This window comes from Saimiri boliviensis, chromosome 8 (genome assembly GCF_048565385.1).
Source record: "Saimiri boliviensis isolate mSaiBol1 chromosome 8, mSaiBol1.pri, whole genome shotgun sequence".
NCBI lineage: Eukaryota > Metazoa > Chordata > Mammalia > Primates > Cebidae > Saimiri > Saimiri boliviensis.
The window spans coordinates 124,450,250-124,471,053 of record NC_133456.1 but is presented as its reverse complement, the minus strand read 5'-3'; the positions used below and the strand labels follow the sequence as shown (position 1 = coordinate 124,471,053).

General features: G+C 34.6%; 1 protein-coding gene and 1 pseudogene across 1 annotated transcript in view; one reads left to right on the top strand and one right to left on the bottom strand.

Moving 5' to 3' along the window:
• CCDC7 (coiled-coil domain containing 7) overlaps positions 1-20,804 on the bottom strand; it is a 107,452-nt gene that overhangs the window by 43,076 nt on the left and 43,572 nt on the right. The window contains exons 6-10 of the mRNA XM_010349050.3: positions 18,318-18,401; positions 12,045-12,065; positions 11,696-11,728; positions 2,247-2,413; positions 950-1,011 (exon numbers count right to left, since the gene is read on the bottom strand). Coding sequence (XP_010347352.2) covers positions 950-1,011; positions 2,247-2,413; positions 11,696-11,728; positions 12,045-12,065; positions 18,318-18,401 — 367 coding nt within the window. The remainder of the gene's footprint in view (positions 1-949; positions 1,012-2,246; positions 2,414-11,695; positions 11,729-12,044; positions 12,066-18,317; positions 18,402-20,804) is intronic.
• LOC120367593 (nucleophosmin pseudogene) lies at positions 7,425-8,301 on the top strand (annotated as a pseudogene).

Sequence of the window (20,804 nt, the reverse complement as noted above, 5' to 3'; positions counted from 1 at the left end):
AAAAGAACATGTGTAACAGCTGATTATAAACATCACTTTCTCATCAAAATTTGTTTTTCCTCTTGAGGTCTCTTATATTCATTGATGGTACTATCATTATCTAGTCTTCCTTCCTTCCATATCCAATCACCAACTTTTGCCAATTCTATCAAGTAAATATTTCTCAAAGCTGACTCCCTTTTTCTCTTCACTAGTCCTCAAATATAGGTGATTATCACCCATCTAAGATATAACAACTCCCTTTCTTACTCCTAGTCCTCAAATTTAGCTTCTATACTTTGGCCAGGAAAAAAAAAAAAAAAACTCTCTAAAATTAAAATCTACAAAAAAATCTTCAATTATTCTTTATTATATTTGAAAAAAGTCTAAGCTCCTTAGCAGAGCATCCATTCCCGCTATGATTAGGCCCTCTTTTACCTTATCCCTTATCCCGCTTCTTACTCTGATACCAATCCAGTTGTAATTCTATATGCATGTTGTTTGTTCATGCTATTGTCTTCTTAAAATACCAAATATTTCCCTTATTTACTTGACTAAATCCTATTCACCCTTTAAAGTTGCATAAAGGCTTTCAAACTCCCTTAGGTTGAACAGATTGCTCTTTTCTGTGGACCCAGTGCAAATTCTACATATCTTTATTATGCATGACACTGTACTGACATGCTAGATAATGTATTTGTATCCTTATTAAGCTGTAAATTTTAACTAAGTTGTCTGTACAGAGAATACACATTGTATTCATTTTGTATGTTCCCAGAATCTGGAACATAATAAGAACTTTTATTAAATTATCAAACTATTAAATAAGAGTTTGAGGTTGCAGTGGGTGATAATCATGCCACTACGCCCCAGCATGGGTGACAGTGAGACCCTCTCTTTAAAAAATAAAAAATAATAACAATTTTTTAAATAAAATGTTTAAGGACAAACATGTATCAAATATTATCACCTTCCATTTTCTGTGCTACATCTTCACAACTTTTCATTGCTTCTGGTAGATTTTCTTTATTCCTATTAAAGTTCAATAAATAAAACATTTTTAATATATCAAAGAGTAAGAGTTCAAATTATACTAAAGAACTAAAATGTACAGTCTAGACATATGAAGTTTGTAAAGTAAAAATTAAACATTAATCTTTATAGACATTAAGGTAAATTAATAAGTTATAAGTTTAAAAGTATAAAAGTCAAACTAAACTATGTAATTAAGACTTCTATGTAGTTCATGAATATAGGTATACCAACAGCATTAACAAGAAAAGTTGCAAAAACTGTTAGAAACATAAATTGCTTTTTGTCAATGTATTATTATCAATCATATAATGATGAAGGACATAAGTTCTGGAGTGAGACTAGCAGACCCAAAACCTGCTTCATCCACTTACTAATTATATGATCTCAGCCAGGTACATTACTTAACCTCTATGGGCTTCAGTTTATTCTTATTAAAATTGGGATATAGTAGTACCTTTCTCATGAAGTAGTTATGGCAATCAAAGAAGATTATACATGTAAAGTTACTACAAAAATCCCTAGTACACAGCAGACACTTTAATGTCAAGTATTAATGTGGTCTAAACCTTAACCTCTGAACCAAGGATCTAGATATATAACCCCCAGGAGCCAACTCAGGTACCACTCTCTTCATTATTTTAAGTTATTTAGTAATATATCACTAAAGTAACTGCATAACTAGTGACCCCTCCCAAATATGGGTACACGTTTTCTATTTCAACACTAAAAAAGAATTTTGTGTATGTTTAATGCAAAAACATGGTTGCTTATAAACGTAAAAATTTTACTTGGATGAGCTGTTAATATAATTTGAATGAAAGTGTTCATGAACAATGAAATATTTCATTAGATCTCAGTTTTCTACTTATTACTAGGAGTTACCTAATCAATCTGAAAGAAGAGTTTATAAGCCAGATATTTCAAAGCTAGCAATGTCCAATATAACTTTCTAATAACAGCCAAATGTGGGTACAAAGCACTTTAAATATGGCTAGTGTGACTAAAAAACTGATTTTCTACATTGAATTTGCATAGCCACATGCAGATAATGTCTCCTGTATCGTTTATCTCAGATTATTAAAAATTGCAAATAGAAACAAGCTGACTAGACCTGATTTGACTAAGAAGCTTTGTGTGTAGCCATCATATATGACTCATTATCTTACATTCAGTGCTAATTATATACCCGTTCTTATTGTTTTTAATTCAATTAGTTCTTACATTTCACTTACATGGTTTTAGACAACATGACTTTCAAGGAGTTTTTAGACCTCTGTTTAAGGCGATTCTTCAGTTCTTCAAATCTTTGTGCAAGCCTTACTACTTGTGCAAGACTTAAAGTGATTGTTTTGTCAGGGTCTGGAGGCTCTGCTTGTAAAAGAGTTTGATCTTTACTTATCTAAAATGATAAAATTAACCAGTTACTTAGTAAATACTCATTTTGCTACAATACTTCAAATAAATTTCATTATTTCCTTTATCAAATCAAAGTAATTTTTATATTACTCTATAGCTATAGCCAAGTAATGATATAAGATTTTACAAATATATTTATATGAGCAATTATCTATGAATGTAAAAGCTCAGTGATGGCTTTTACATGTAAAACCTGAAACTGAATCATCTGTTTATTGTTTTAATATTTAGGAATTTTAAGAAAGTCCAATAACAATACATGCAACTCACAATATTTACAAGAGTAATTCTAAATTGTTTCCCATAAATTCTTTCTAAGAATTACCCTTACCGTGGTAAATTATCTAAAGACAGTAATTTTCTCTCAAAGGTTAATATTGTCTATACTAACTCCCAGAAGTTAGCATATAAAGGTCTATGGAGCTAGCATTCCTTCAGTCTGTGTGAAGAAGACTGAGACTTATTTGGGTGTCCTCGAGACCTTCAGAATAGACCAAGCTAAAAAATAACAGGCAGTGGGAAGAAAACAGTAAAATTCACAGAATAAGATGACTATAATTACTATTCTAGGTAGTAAGTTTATTTAAAGAAATTCAGCGAGAATCACTGTCCAAAAACCACAGCAAAAGAAATCTACAAACAGCCAGTATGTGGAGACATAAACAAGTGGAATAGCAACTGGGGTCATGATCCTATATCTAAAAAGTTTAGAGAGAAAAATGGCAGAGAATATTTACAAGAGTAATGCTAAAATAATTGCTTCCCCTAAATTCAGAGATCTGCCAATGTAGTCACCTCCAATCCTTACGATAGGAGAAAAAGTTGGGGGGGGGGCGGGGGAATGAAGTCTAGGACTTAGCAAAGATAAATTCTAGCATTGGGGATTAAGAACAGAGGCTTCATTTTTGTAATGACTGGAATGAGATTAGGATATAATAACAAGAAGTAAATGCTGGGCAATGAACTACAAGTATGAGCTTGAGTGTAGAGAAGATATGAAAAGGAACACAGAATTGGTAGGAGGGAAGCAGGAGATATATGAAAACTCTATAGACAAATGAAAGATCCCAAATAAGGAGCCACAAATCATAAATTGAGTCAAAAATGATGTCATCAGTTTTACTGAGTCTCATCTCAAAAATCTATTCTTTATTGTCTTGTCTGTGATAGCAGAATATTTCTTCCTTGACAAGTGGCCTGATGTTAACCTTTCCTGGAGAGGCAATGGAACAACAGGAGGCTTTTCTTCCTAGTTCTGTGTCTCTTTCTGCTTATTCCTCATGCAGTGTGTATTTTATAGTACTCAACCGCAGAAAATTTCAACAACATCATCCTTATGGATGACTTCCTGGTAAGGTCCCTGGCATCGCAGATTCCTATGGGCAGCTTCTCCCAGAACTTCCTAACAAAATCCACCAGTACAGAGCCTCCCTTAGAGAAGTTTTCCAACATATCACCCTTGTGAACAGCTTCCCAGAAGGAAGTACAGCATCTCTCTGGAAGGTGGCTTTTCCTAGCATCAGAGAGGGCAGATTCCTAAGTGTACCACCCTCATGGACAGCTTCCTATTAGAGTTCAAGTTCCACCAGCTTCGCAGCCCAGCAAATTTCTCTGCTATGTAGTGATGAAAACTGCTCCCTCTTCAGGAGTTCTGCATCTTAGCCCTGGGTTGCTGGGAGAGAAGGATTGGGGATATTCACATTCTGAGTCTATCCTAGGAGTTAAAGCTGTTCCCTATAATCTTCTACTCCTGTATTCATTAGAATTATCTTTACTCCTTTAGTAGAATATCTATCAATATCCTTTAGTAGATATTCCTCTGTTATAATAATTCTTTATATTAAACATTCCCTAACCAAATTACTGTGTGGTTTTTGTCTCTTGATTAGACTCTTGATATGTTACATTCCTAATAGAGATTAAATTTTAACAGAAGACTTTTCTAGGAAAAAAGATGAAGGCACAGAACTAAAAGAGTATGGAATAGACAGCGGGTTATCAGCTAAACAATTTCATCAGAAAGACCTATGGGGCACAGATTCCAACAGGACAACTCTGAAGAGTACAGGTTGCAGGCTCAGCCTACATTTCTCTGGTGCAGCTCACCATATACTCTAATGATTTCCACATGTATCTCTGTTAATACAACATGAAATGCAACATGATCACTGGCATTAACTTCAACAGTATGTACTGACAATAAATTCTGTCAGCAGTAAAAAGATTATTACAAGAATCTCAAATGTTAGTGTGCATAAGAATCCCTTGTTCCTTACCTGTTGAAACAGTAGATTACTAACTCACAGACTCGAAAAAGAAATCTAATGCAATAATGTGCACTTATAACAGGTATCTTGGGTGACAATTAAACATATTCTATCAACTACACTTTAAGACACATTTCTTGAGGTACCCTTTCCCACCACTCCTATTCAACATAATATTGGAACCTGGTCAGAGAAATCAGACAAGAGAAAGAAATAAAGGGCATCCAAATAGGAAGAGTGGTAGGCAAACTATCTCCATTTATAGACAACATGATCCTATATCTAGAAAACCCCAAAGTCTTGGTTCAAAATCTCCCTCAGCTGATAAACAGCATCAGAAAAGTCTCAAGATACAAAGTTAATGTAGGAAAATCACTAGCATTCCTATACCTCAACAACAGTCAAGCCAAGAACCAAATCAGGAAAGCAATCCTGTTCACAACTGCCACAAAAATAATACTTAGAAATACAGCTAACCAGGGAGGTAAACTATCTCTACAAAGTGAACTACAAAACACTGCTCAAAGAAATCAGAAATGACACAAACAAATAAAAAAAATTCCATGTGCATGGATAGAAAGAAGCAATAAGGTTAAAATGGCCATACTGCCCAAAGCAATTTACAGATTCAATGATACTTCTATCACACTACCAATGACATTCTTCACAGAATTAGAAAAAATATACATACATTTTAGAATTCATATGGAACTAAAAAAGAGCCCAAAGAGCCAAAGCAATCCAAAACAAAAAGAACAAATCTGGGCATCACACTACCTGACTTCAAACTATACTACAGGGTTATAGTAACCAAAACAGCATGGTACTGGCACAAAAACACACATAGAGGAATGGAACAGAATAGAGAAGCCAGAAATAAGGCTGCATACATACAACTATCTGATCTTCAACAAATCTGACAAAAGAAAGCAATGAAGAAAGGACTCCCTGTTCAATAAATGAGGCTAGGATAACCAGTTAACCAAATGCAGAAGATTTAAACTGGACTCACTCCTTACAACCACATATAAAAATTAACTCAAGATGAACAAAAGCCTTAAATGTAAAACCCAAAACTATAAAAATTCTGGAAGACAACCTAGGCAATACCATTCTGGACACAGGAATGGACAAAGACTCCATGAAGATGCCAAAAGCAATTGCAACAAAAGCAAAAATTAACAAATAGGATCTAATTAAACCTAAGAGCTTCCGTGCAGCAAAAGAAACTATCAACAGAATAAATAGGCAACCTAGAGACTGGGAGAAAACATTTGCAAACTATTCATCTGACAAAGTCCTAATATCCAACATCTATAAGAAACAAGCAATTTTACAAGACACAAACAAATGACACCATTAAAAAGTGGACAAAGGACATGAAGAGACACTTTTTCAAAAGACGACATACATGTGGCCAACAATCATATGAAAAAAACTTCAACATCACTGATCATTACAGAAATGTAAATCAAACCACAATGAGATAGCATCTCACACCAGTCAGAATGGCTATTGTTAAAAAGTAAAAAGATAACAGGTGCTGGCAAGGTTGTGGAGAAAAAAAAAAATGCATACACTGTTGGTGGGAGTATAAATTAGTTCAACTGTTGTAGAAAACAGTGTGGTCGTTCCTCAAATACCTAAAAACAAAACTACCATTTGACCCAGCAATCCCATTACTGGGTATATACCCAAGGGAAAATAAATCATCCTATCACAAAGACACATGCATGTGTATTTCCACTGCCACACTATTCAGAATAGCAAAGACATAGAATCAACTTAAATGCCCATCAGTGGTTGACTGGATAAAGAAACTGTGGCACATATATACAATAGAATACTATGCAGCCATATAAAAGAATGAGATTATGTCTTTTGCAGGAACATGGATGGAGCTGGAGGCCATTATCCTTATCAAGTTAGCACAGGAATATAAAATCAAATACCACATGCTGTCACTTATAAGTGGGAGCTAAATGATAAGAACTCATGAACACAAAGAAGGAAATGATAGACACTGGGATCTACTTGACGGTGGAGGTTGGGAGGAAGGAGATTAGGAGAAAAGGTGACTATTGGGTACTGGGCTTAATACGTGGGTGATGAAAGAATCTATACAAAAATACCTGTACCATGAGTTTACCTAAATCACAAACCTGCACATGTATCCCTGAACTTAAAAGTTTACAAAAACAGAGGAACCCTCCTTCAAAGACAGTAGATAATACAAACCTTTAGAAAATGTATCTGGAATACCAAATTAACAAAATATTTGAGAGAAGTATAACTATGGGTAAAACATTGAAAAACTTGAAATTCCAGATCAAAAGTATAGTTCTGTAGTGAGGATTCCTCCTGGTGGTTATGAATGCATTGGTTGGGATTTCAGGCATAATGGATATGATAATAACCATTATGGTGTAGTCAACAATAAGGTGTAGTCACAGAGAAAAGTGGACACATCTGACAGTTGCTTAGAAAGTAAAATCCAGAGGATTTGTGGATGAATTAAATATCAGGAATAGATGGAAATGAGTTGTCAGGAATGGTTTCCACGTTTCATGTTTACCTAATTTGATAAATAGCACTCATTCACTAAGATAGGGAACACTAGAAGCTACATGAGTTTAGGAGTAAAAAATTTGTATTCCTGCTGGTGTGAGTCCATCCTGGGCAGCCGTTCTTTTGAGCAGTAGTGGTTTATCTCCGCCCACCTTCTCTTCCACCTAAGTGCGTGTCGCCACCCAATGGAAGATTCGATGGACATGGACAGGAGCCCCCTGAGGCCCCAGAACTATCTTTTTGGTTGTGAACTAAAGGCCGACAAAGATTATCACTTTAAGGTGGATAATGATGAAAATGAGCACCAGTTATCTTTAAGAACAGTCAGTTTAGGAGCTGGTGCAAAGGATGAGTTTCACATTGTTGAAGCACAGGCAATGAATTACGAAGGCAGTTCAATTAAAGTAACACTGGCAACTTTGAAAATGTCTGTACAGGCAACGGTTTCCCTCGGGGGCTTTGAAATAACACCACCAGTGGTCTCACGATTGAAGTGTGGTTCAGGGCCAGTGCATATCAGTGGACAGCACTTAGTAGCTGTGGAGGAAGATGCAGAGTCAAAAGATGAGGAGGAGGAGAATGTGAAACTCTTAAGTATGTCTGGAAAGTGGTCTGCCCCTGGAAGTAGTAGCAAGATTCCACAGAGAAAAAGTAAAACTTGCTGCTGATGAAGATGATGATGATGAAGATGATGAGGAAACTGAAGAAAAAGTGCCAGTGAAGAAATCTATATGCGATATTCCAGCCAAAAATGCACAAAAGTCAAATCAGAATGGAAAAGACTCAAAACCGTCATCAACAACAAGATCAAAAGGAAAAGAATCCTTCAAAAAACAGGAGAAACTCCTAAAACACCAAAAGGACCTAGTTCTGTAGAAGACATTAAAGCAAAAATGCAAGCAAGTATAGAAAAAGGTGGTTCTCTTCCCAAAGTGGAAGCCAAGTTCATCAATTATGTGAAGAATTGCTTCCAGATGACTGACCAGGAGGCTATTCAAGATCTCTGGCAGTGGAGGAAGTCTCTGAAAGAAAATAGTTTAAACAATTTGTTAAAAATTTTCCTTCTATTTCATTTCTGTAACAGTTGATATCTGGCTGTCCTTTTTATAATGCAGAGTGAGCATTTTCCCTACCGTGTTTGACAAACGTTGTCCAGATACCATTGCCAAGAATGTGTTGTCCAAAATGCCTGTAGTTTTTAGAGATGGAACTCCACCCTTGGCTTGGTTTTAAGTATGTATGGAATGTTATGATAGGACATACTAGTGGTGGTCAGACATGGAAATGGTGGGGAGACAAAAATATACATGTGAAATAAAACTCAGTATTTTAATAATGATAAAAAAAATTGTATTCCTGACCCATTGCATCTGAGGTGGAATAGATTAGTAAGTAATTATATACAAAGCCTGGAGTTCAGGGAAACATTCTGAGCAAGAGGTATATGTTTCTGAATTACAAGCAGAAAGGTAATACTTGAATGGGAAAACTGGACGAGACTGCCTAGGGAGAAAGTTTGGAGGAAAAAGAAAAAAGACATAGGATAAAACTTTGAGGTACTCCAACATTTACTGCTTGGGTTAAGGAGGGGTTAAGGAGGAGACAGACAAAGAGGTTAAATGATAGCCAGGAAAATGTAATTCACAGAAGCCAAAGGAATAATGTTTCAAAAATAAGGGCATGATCAATAATATTAACTATAGCTGAAGCAAAAAAAAAAAAAGAAAAAGAAAAAGAAAAAAGTCTGTTGAATTTAACAATATACAACTTACTGGGAACCATATGGAGAGAATTCTTTACTTGTTAGGGAGACAGAATTCAGTCTGGATAGGTTGAGAAATGCTTGAGAAGTAAGAACATAGTGTATAATAAATTTATATACCAAAAAAATGTGGCTCTGAAAGTGTGACACATGCTCCATAGCTAAACTCTCAAGGGTTTTTACAGGAAATTCATGAACAACTCTAATTGTTTTACTTAATACCCTTAGTTGTCTCTTAAGGAAAGTGTGCCCGGATTAATCTCTTCACTAGGTGCCAGTTTATTCATAGAATACTTAAAAAAAAAAAAGAGCCAACTAGTTTCATTGTTCAAAGACTGTCTACTCTTTTTTTTTTTCCACTCACTTAAAAATCTGTTTTGCCTTTACACCCTGATAATCATCTAATGACTGTTTCCCTAATCTGAGTAAATTTGCATACAAAATATATTTTTTAAAAACACACTAATGAATGGCATGGAAATAGGCCACTAGATCCACTAGAGAGGAATGTGGATCAAATGAGAGATAGAAGAGCATATTTAAAAACTGAAAGGAAGGATACAACTGAATGAGAGAAATTGAATAATACAAGAGAGAATAGCTGATTAATCAAAGTTTTTGAGAAGGCATGGCGGGGCATAGTGGCTCATGCTTATCATCACAGCACTTTGGGAGGCAGAGTCAAGGGGATTGCTTGAGTCCAGGAGTTCCAACCAATGGCTTGTATTTATAGCATTCCAAGTATTTGTTGAGAGTGAAGATGAAATGGGACAGACGAAGTAGGTTTGAGATGGTAGCAGGGAAGGGTTCAAATTCATTTCAGAAGTGTAATAAATTTGCCAGGCAGTATTTGGAGTACTTATGTCTGAACTATTATGTCATTTTCTACAGCAGTGTTTCACAGCTAAGATATAGGCCCAGGGTTAGGTTTTGTTAGAGAAGTGCAATGAAAAGAGAAAGAAGGAAGGAAGATTAGGAAGTTAAGAAATTCACTTGTGATAAATTGCAGTCTCTAAGCTTAAGAGAAAGATTAATTAAAAAGACTGCAAGATGGTAAAGGAATAAATGAACTGGAGGTCTTGATGAAGACAGAGTGGCCAGAGCAGTATTTAAAGTAATAATTGGAAAAACAGAAATTTAAAGTTCAAGAATAAGTTGCCTAAATTAGTGATTTTTAAAATAAAGGAATTTGGTTAATGACAAGGTCCAGAGTATGACTAGAAATGGAGGCCAAGAGATCTTTGCAGATGAGGAAGTCAAGAAACTGAGAGGCCAGGGTTGGGGTAGGTCATGTACATTGACAGGAATGAGTATAAAAAGAAGAATAAAAGTAAACCCATTAATAAAACAATAAAAAGAGGTTGATGGATGAAAAGATGACAAGATGAATTGTAGTCCCAGCACTCTGGGAGGCTGACGTGGGCATATCACGAAGTCAGGAGTTCAAGACCAGCCTGGCCAACATAGTGAAACCCCATCTCTACTAAAAATACAAAAAGAAATTAACCAGGCATGGTAGCATGTGCCTGTGGTCCCAGCTACTCAGGAGGCTGAGGCAGGAAATCGCTTGAACCTGGGAGATGGAGATTGCAGTGAGCTGAGATTATGCCATCACATTCCAGTCTGGGCAAAAAGAGCAAAACTCCATCTCAAAAAGTAAAATAATAAAAATACATAAATAAAACTATAAAAAGAGGTTGATGGATGAAAAGAAGATGACTAGATGAATTTCCGAAGTTGCAGATAATAATACATTTTAAAAGAGGGTAGAGGAATAGTAGACTTCACTCTAACCCTACTTCTCTGGAAGGATAATGACCACTACGCCATAATCAAAGAATGACTAACACTTTTCCAATGTCAGTCAAAGGTATCCTAAAGCAAAGAGCATATAGACCATGAAAGTCTTCTATTCTGGATCAGAGATAAAATAATGAGAAGATGCTAGGATATAGTTACAGTTCATGCATTTAAGGTTCTATCTATATTTATCCTTTCATTTTATACCCCAAATAAACTGGTCTCTTTTCTTTGAAGAACCTGGGCTTCAAGAGTGTTTAATTGGACTGAAGCATAAGTGTGACCAAATGAGAACTAAAATAACTCTGTAAATCAGTAAAGCTACCCTGGAAATAATTCTATTATACTAATAGCATATATAAAGTATTTTTCAAAGTAGAATTAATAACCCCTAAGGAAAGAGACCAGTAGTTCTCAAACTAACGGTAAAGTACTTGAAAATCAAAAGTATAAAAGAACATCATTAAAATAACATATTTCATGTATAGAAAATTGATACATTATTTTAAGTCTACACATAAATCATTTAGAATGATTTGTTAAATATGGTAGAAATTAAGTGAAAGATTCTCTCATCACTCTTTTATGTAAATTGGAAAAAATAATAACTTAGTTTCCATTATTTAATTTTAGGAAAATGAATGTGTCAGTCAAACTTGGAGTATACCAGATATATGCAGGGACACAGAGTGTAAGTCACTGAGAAATATTTTATCCCATCCTCTTATTCCTTGTCTACACAAATGAAAAGATTACTTTATAAGCAATAGTTATTAAAAAATGACTTATACATATATATAATCTAAATTGGTTTTCAAACGAGTTTAAAATATTAATTTAATTAACAATTTTAAAACATTAGACTTACTTCTTCCATCTGATTGACCTGCAACTGAAACCACTTTAAGAAAACAAACGAGGGACAAAAAGGAAAGAGTTAATGACAATTTAAATTGCAACAATGAAATAAATATGTATATAAATGTGTGTCTGTGTCTGTGTCCGTTAATCTTCATCTATCAAATATCAGCCCTGACCCAAATATCACTTGGGATTCAGAATGAGGCTAATTCACTGTACAAATGAACATAAAATTCTTAAAATATATAGAGAAGCAAACATGAAATTTCTTCTACTCCCTTAAAATTTAGAAACTCATTGGCATGTATTTCTGTGTTCAGTTTTAGTAGATTTAAGCTGTAATATATTAAACGTACCTTAAAAAGAGATTCCAAAATCTGAAAAATAAAGTTTCAATTAACATATTTAAAAACAGAATTCTTCACAATGTATGATACAATATTTAGTTCAGTCTTTTGCAATTTTCAATCACAGAAATGTACTATTAAAATATAACTTTCTAAGTCTGTAGTTGAACATTATAATTTTTTATTTACAGACAGTGCTTTTAGTTCACCTTGAATAGATAACTTTGTTCTAGACTTTTAAAATAATTCTTTTTATATATAAAAAGGAAGAAAGAGGGAAAGAGAGACAGAATCTCACTGTCACCAGGCTTGATTGAGTGCAGTGGCACACTCGTAGCTCACTGTAATGTTGAACTCCTGAGCTCAAGTGATCCTCTTGCCTCAGACTCCTGAGTAGCTAGGACTACAGGGGCATACCACCATGCCCGGCTAATTTTTAATTTTGTATTTAATAGAGACAGAGTTTGGCCATGTTGCCCAGGCTGGTCTCAAACTCCTGGCCACAAGCGATCCTTTCCTCTCAGCCTCCCAAAGCACTGGGAATACAGGAACAAGCCATCATACCTGGCCCTAATACATCTATATTAGGAGACCCCCCCACTACAAACAATTCCCAAATTTAGTTCATATATTTTCTTAATACAGGTAAGGAATAAAATTTAAATTCCTCTCAGAAGAGCATTATGTTTCTTTTCATATGTCATCAAGTACAATAACAAAAAGCATCACTTTCCCAACACTATCTTCTCAGTGCAACTCTGTTCCTGCTAAATAGGCTATAAAATCAAGATATAAAATATTATTACACTATTTAACATTTTTAATGGAAAATGCAAAGTACTTGTTTATGAGATTATAAGAGAAACTGAATAAATAAACCAACAGAATAAAAAACCAACAGAAACTGAACTTCATATACACATATAATAATTCTGTTTTTCAATTTTAGTACAGTATTCAATAAATTTTATGAGATATTCAACACTTCCTTATAAAATAGGCTTTGTGTTAGATGACTTTGCCCAACTGCAGGCTAATGTCCAGTGTTCTCAACATTTAAGGTAAGGTAGGCTAAGTTATGATATTTGGTAGGTCAAGTGTATTAAATGCATTTTCACCATATAATAAATTCAACTTATGATGGGTTTATCAGTATGTAACTCCCTCATAAGTTGAGGAGCATCCATACACGGTTCAAAATATCAATATTTACCACTTAATAACTAATGTTAAAATGATTAACAAAAACCCACCCTATCTAATTGAGTAAAAGTTTTCAATTACATTATTAAAGTAAAATGTTACTATATGCATTCAGGGAGTAACATAAAATTGAACAAAAATTAAACTAGTCTAAAATTTATCTTCCACAACACTAACTCTAGATCTGTGGTTCAAAAAGTAAGGTACCATAACAACAGCATCAGCACCACCTACAAACATATTCATTAGTATTAAAAATTCTCAGGCCTACCCTAGTCTGCTAAATCAGAAATTCTAGATGTGGGACTAACAATTTTGTTTTAACTAGACCTGCAGGTGATTGCTTTGCATGACAAAGTCTGAGAATCACTAAGCTAAATAATAAGAAAGCATAAATCTAAGCAAAAAGGGCTGAGACCCTTCAGAAAATATATCAAAGCAAATTAACGTCTGTGTCAAAAGAAAAATAGTTTCAGCTACATAAGTGTTTAGAAAATAATGTCCAATAAGGCATATTATACCTAGGAATAAACTCATTCTTTCCATTGTCTAGAGAGATCCCAAGGTTCTTAAAACTTCCCTTTCTGCATTGTAACCTAATGGGAAACGGTAGCACTTATCAATTCAACCACTCACTGTAGCCACAGTCCTACAATAATTTAAACCACATAAACTAGGAAAACAGTGCCTTTATCAAGTACTGAGGAAACCCACAGCATGACTTACTGATACTGCTAAATCTAAATCATTGTTGATAAAAAATGAGTGAAAAATAAAAACTGATCCACTGTAAAAAGCCTTTTTATTTTATAATAATTTGTTTAATCTTTTACTTATTGATTAGTAGACATTATCTATATACTCTAGATAATCCTTTATGTGATTTAATACACATATAGGTATACATGATCCAAATTTTTCCCCTATTTGAAATTTATCTTTATAAAAGCCCCTCTCTTTATGAATTCTTTATATAATAGAGGTTATAAATTTAATAAAGGTGAATTTATCAATATTGCCTTTTATGATTTATATTTGTTTTGTGATTGCTTCTTGCTCCAGGTCATATACTGGTATCAGTATCAGTATCATATTTGATCATATATCAAATCAGTTTTTTTCCTTATAAATAACCAGTTGTCCCAAAGCCATTTATTATACTGCTGACTCTGTCATCAACAAAATTTTCCATATATAATAAGGTCTACATCTGTCATCAACAAAATTTTCCATATATAAAAAGGTCTACATCTGAGACTTTGTTCAATTTTATCAGTTCATCCAGGCTTGCACCAAAAGCAAATAATGATAATTGATATAGCTGCATAATGAATCTTGATATCTATTAGGGTAGGTCATTTAATATTTTCTTCAGGACTCACTTGGTTATTCTTGGTCTACTGAAATATATACATATAATTCAAAGTGAGTTGTAAATTTGCACCGAGGAAAAAAACTATTAAGGTATTTGAAGAGTAATAACAGCAAAAAAATGTGTAGTAGGGAAGTCCAAGGGCCTACACTCCAATTTTGTTAGAACTCTGAAAATGGTTAAAGATTTAAAGCAACCAAGTAACGGCACATCAAGAAAATGTGGCTTGAACACCACAGGAGAACTGCGTGATACTTTAACTCGGTCTTGCCTCAGCCCCTCCTCCAGCACAGTAGCAGTCTTAAAACCAGCAACCCTCATTTTGAGTGGTTCTGGAGAGAGCATAGCAGACATAGTCCCAAAAAATTGTGTACTGTTTTGAGCTCTCTAGAGGTTCCCACTTTTGCCACTGCTTCACCTAACCCAGAACTCTCCCAGAAAAGCAACTAAGTGGAAGGCCTGAAAAGTGTCCCTGTTTGCAGACAACATAATCATATACATAGGAAAAGTATATACATAGAAGAATCCAACTGAAAAACTTCTTAGAACTAATGAATAAATTCAGAAAAGCTGCAAAATACAAAATTAACATATAAAAATCAGTAGCATTTTTATATACCAATAAAAAACTAGCTGAAAAAAGAAATCGAGAGCAATTTCATTTACAATAGATACAAAATAATATACAAGATACCTAGAAATAAATTTAACCAAGAAGGTAAGTAGGCGAAAGGTCTCTACAATGAAAACTATAAAATACGGATGAAAGAAATTAAAGAAGACACACAAAAAATAAAAGACATCCTATGTTCATGTATTAGAAGAATTAATGTTGATACTGGGCTTAAGCCCAGTATCATTTTCACAGGAATTTCACTGAATCAGCATATAGCTTTGAGTAGTATGGTCATTTTAATAATATTAATTATTAATACCATGACATTCTTTACAGAAAACAAATCCCAAAAATTCGTGTGGAACCACAAAAAACCCTGAGTAGACAAAGCCATCCTGAGCAAAAGAAGAAAGCTGGAAGCATCACACTATCTGACTTCAAAATATACCACAAAGTTAGCCAGGCATGTTGGCTCATCCCTGTAATCCCAGCAGCTTGGGAAGCTGAGGCAAAAGGATCTCTCAAGCCCAAGAGTTTAAGGCTGCAGTAAGTTATGATTGCACCACTGCACTCCAGCCTGGGCAACAAAGTGAGACCTTGTCTCTTAAAAAAAAGCGCTGCGTGCACGTTCTATCTCTCTCTCTCTCTCTCTCTCTCTCTCTCTCTCTCTCTCTCTCTCTGTCCCCCCAGAGCTATAGTAGCCACAACAGCATGGTACCGGCACAAAAACAGACACACAGATCAATGGAACTCAATGGAGAACCCAAAAATAAATCCACTTACTTATAGCCAACAAATTTTCAACAAAAGCACCAAGAACTCTGGGAAAAGGACAGTCTATTCAATAAATGGTGCTCGGAAAACTTCATATCCATTGGCAGAAAAGACCCCAATGTCTTACCATATGCAAAATCATCTCAAAAATGGCTTAAACACATAAATATAAAACCCAAAACTATGAAACTACTGGAAGGAAACATAGAGGAAATGCTTCAGGACATTGGTCTGAGAAAATATTTTATGGTTAAGACCTCAAAAGCATAAGCAACACAAGCAAAAACAGACAAGTGGTATTATATCAAACTAAAAAGCTTCTGCACAGCAAAGGAAACAATCAACAGAGTGAAAAGACAATCTGCAGAATGGGAAAAGATATTTTTTTAAAAAGTCATCTAACAAGTGATTAATATTCAAAATATACAAGGAACTCAAACAACTCAATGGCAAAAAAAAAATCCGATTTTAAAATAGGGAAATGGCTTGAATATTTCTCAAAAGAAAGATATACAAATGGCCAAGAAGTATATGAAAAAAAAAATCCTCATCATCACTAGTCATCAGGGAAATGTAAATCAAAACTACAATGAGATATCATCTCACCTCAGTTAAAATGGCTATTATCAAAAAGACAAAAAATAATAAATCCCAACAACGATGCAGAGAAAAGGGAACTGATATATACTTATGGTGGAAATGTAAACTAGTAAAACCATAATGAAAAACAGCAAAAAGTTTCCTCAAAAAAACTACAAATAAAACTACCATATAATCCAGCAATTTCACTACTGGGTGTATATCCACAGAAATGGAAATCAATATACTGAAGAGACAACTGTACTTCCATGTTTATTGCAGTACTAAACTGCAATAGCCAAGATATAGAACAATCTAAATGTCTACTAATAGACAAATGCATAAAGAAAATGGGGCACATAGGAAGAATGGACTACCATTCAGCCACTTTTAGTTCCAAACAAGATTCAACTCTTTTCTTTTTTTTTTTTTGAGATGGAGTCTCACCCTGTTATCCAGGTTGGAGTGCAATGGTGTGACCTCAGCTCACTGCATCCTCCACCTCCCAGGTTCAAGCAATTCTCCTGCCTCAGCCTCTCAATTAGCTGGGATTACAGGCACATGCCACCATGGCCAGCTAATTTTTTTAGTATGTTTAGTAGAGGTGGGTTTTCACCATGTCGACCAGGCTGGTCTTGAACTCCTGACCTTGTGATCCACTGGTCTCAGCCTCCCAAAGTGCTGGGATTACAGGTGTGAGCCACCACGCCCAGCCAGATTCCACTCTTAATCCGAAAAAGAATTAAATCCTATCATTCACAGTAACATGGATGGGCCTATAGGATATTATATTAAGAGAAGTAAGTCAGGAACAGAAAGATAAATATTTCATGTTCTCACCCATATGCAAAAGCTAAAACAAGCTCATTTCATAGAAGCAGAGAGTAGAATCATGATTACTAGAGGTTGGAAAGGATAAGGGTGAGGGAAGATAGGGAGAGGTTGGTTAAAGGATAAAATATTACAGCTAGATAGGAGAAATAAGTTATAGTGTTCTACAGTATTATAGGGTAACCACAGCTAACAAGAGTTTACTATATATATTCAAATAGCTAGAAGAGAGGATTTTGAGTGTTCCCATCACAAAGAAATGTTAAGTGTTTGAGGTGATGAATATGCTAATTACTCCAATTTGACCACTAGACATTGTATGTATCAAAATATCACTATGTACCCCATAAATATGTATAATTACATGTCAATTTAAATACACATTGCCAAAAAAAGAAAGAAATTAAGTGTATTCTATTACATGAAAAAAAGACAATTTCAATAATTCCACTGTATTCTTACCTTTCACTCACAGCTAATTGATAAGGGTTATGATATCAAACCATGATTGTGTAGTCATTCTCTGTAATGGCCAATCATTCTCTCTCTGATGCTGATTGCCACAACCTTAATATTTGTTAACTATCTTGTAACTACTTACAAGCTCTTAGTGAGGAAATACGGCAGATTCATTAAAATTCACACAACGATTGAATAATTAATTAAAATTTCATGTCTTATTTGTGGTGGTTCAGTGGCATAATCTTTGCATTTGGGCATAGTAAAAACCCTTGATGATGATTACAAAAAGAATACAAAGTAAATAAATAATGCTTTCCAATGCCATTTATAACTCTTTAAGACACTGAATCTAGGTTAATGTTAGCTAACTGGATAGCAGATTCAATTTTCAACAACCAGTACAAGTTTGACATTTTATGCTTTGCAGTATATATAAAATACATACATTTTGTTCTTCCTTAAGTGTTTCTTCTAGCTGAGCTGCAAATTGTGAACAACACATCAAGAATGAATTCATATCATCCCCAGCCTTTTGAAAAGAATAATAAAATATAAAGTTACTTTTACTTCAGAATTCATATGCATGTCTTTTTCTAGTATGCTTTTTGAAAATATTTTAATTTTGTGTAACTTATGTCCCTTCAAACACACAAGGCAAGAAGCCATGCTTCAAATGCCATACTAGCAAATTCTCCCAGAGAGAAAACATAGAAGAAAATACCCACTGAGAAGTGGTCCATCAATGACATATACACAGCTATGTCTCTCCTCTCTTTCCTCTCTACACAGTTCTAGAAAATCCAGCATCCCAGCCTTATGGTCCTGAAATTTTGGGGTGGCCCAATAAAAGATAATCACTACCACAAAAATAATCTCTTGACATTAGAAAAAGACTACTAGCTATGACATCTGACTGTATACTTGCCATGAACTGCCATCTTTTGCTCTCACTAATGGGCAATACAAAACTTTGACCAAAAAAATAGTTACAACTTAAATGTCATAATGATCAAATCCCTTCTAGTAAAGCAGTGATTTATAAATCAGAGAACTGACTTATGATAAACAAATATTACAGGCTTATATACAGTTAGGATTTTCATAGAATGGTTCTCCATGAAGAATATGTTCCCTGAGGATTACATTTAAAGATACTAAGCTGGGCTCAGTGGCTTACACCTGCAATCCCAGCATTTTGGGAGGCTGAGGCAGGTGGATCACTTGAGGTCAGGAGATCAAGACCAGCCTGGCCAACATGGCAAAGCCCCATCTCTACTAAAAATACCAAAAAAAAAAAAAACAAAAAAAAAAAACCTGGGCATGGTGGCACACGCTGGTAATCCCAGTTACTCAGGTGGCTGAGGCACAAAAGTAGCTTGAATCCAGGAAGTAGCAGTTGCAGTGAGCCAAGATTGCACCACTGCACTCCAGCCTAGGTGACAGAGTGAGATTCTGTCTCAAAAAATAATAATAATTAAACAAATAAATAAATAAATAAATATACTGAGAGGCTCACATACTTTTTTTTGTCACAGTAAAGATCTATTATCTTACAGGAGATGAGGAAAAAACTAAAATAATCCATCCAGCAGAGTAGAAAAATAAAAAGAGTAGTATTACTAATACAAATATAAAGAGAAACCATTAGCCCACTTGGGGATCTTCTTCCACCCACATTTAGGTGCCAGAAATATAGACAAGACAGAGAAATATAGAGAAGATAAGATTATTTGACCAGGTTTATAATTTAACCAAATAAGATCAATAAAATAGAACTGGGCAAGACAGTTAAGTACATATGAAAGGGACTGATAGTAATAGTGGACCATGCTATTTAAGCTAGGTAAGTAAGGGCACAGGAAGACTTGGGATACTAAAAAGGTAGCAGGACCAATGGATTATGGTTCCCTGTGAAATCAAAGGATTTTTAAGAGTCAGAATATTGGACAGACTGAATGGGAAAGACAGGAGGTGGTGGCCAGAGATTAGGATAACTGAAATACAAATTATGAAAAAGTTATGGTAAGGACTACAGGAAGAATATGAACTTCCATTTCATTTTATTTTATTTTTTGGTTTTTTTTTTTCTTTCAACTTTTGTTTTGATTTAGCTGGTGCATGTGCAGGTTTGTTACCTGGATATATTGCATAATACTAGGTTTGGGGTACCAATGATCCTGTCATCCAAGTATGCAGCATGGTACCCAATAGCTAGTTTTTTAACCCTTACCCAGCCTCCCTCCTACCTCTAGTCATCCCCAGTTTCTATTGTTGTCATCTTTATTGGATTTCAATTTTAGCTTTTAGTTTTGGTTCACATATTTATTCAATCCTGGCAGGGCCACAAAACATAAGAACCACAAGATCATGCAGTATAAGGATTGTGGTTACACAATCCTTTTAATAGTTGGGTAATCATCACCACAATAAAAATATACATTTCCATTATTCCAAAAAGCTTCACTAAATTCTTTTGCAGTCAATTCTCTCCTCCTGTCTTAGCTCAAGACTACCTGTCCTTTACTACAGTTTTCCCTTTCCCAGAATTTCATATAAATAGAATTATACAGTATGTAGCCTTATTTATTTAGCTTCCCCACATCCTAATGTTTTTGAGATTCATCCACGTTGTTCTATGTGTCAGTAGTTTACTCCCTTTATTGTGAAGAGTATTTCATTGTATGCTATACCACAATTTGCTTATCCATTCACCGGTTAATAAATATTTGGGCTGCTGGATTCAGTAGCTATTCTGGCTTATGAACAAAACTTCTATAAACATTTATATACAAGTCTTTGTGAGGATATATGTGTCCATTAATCTTGGATAATCACTTAAAATGGAATAGGTTGTCTTTTAAGTATATGTTAAACTTTATGAGCAGCTGTCAAACTGTTTCTCAATATAGCAGTACCATTTGTGTTTTCACCA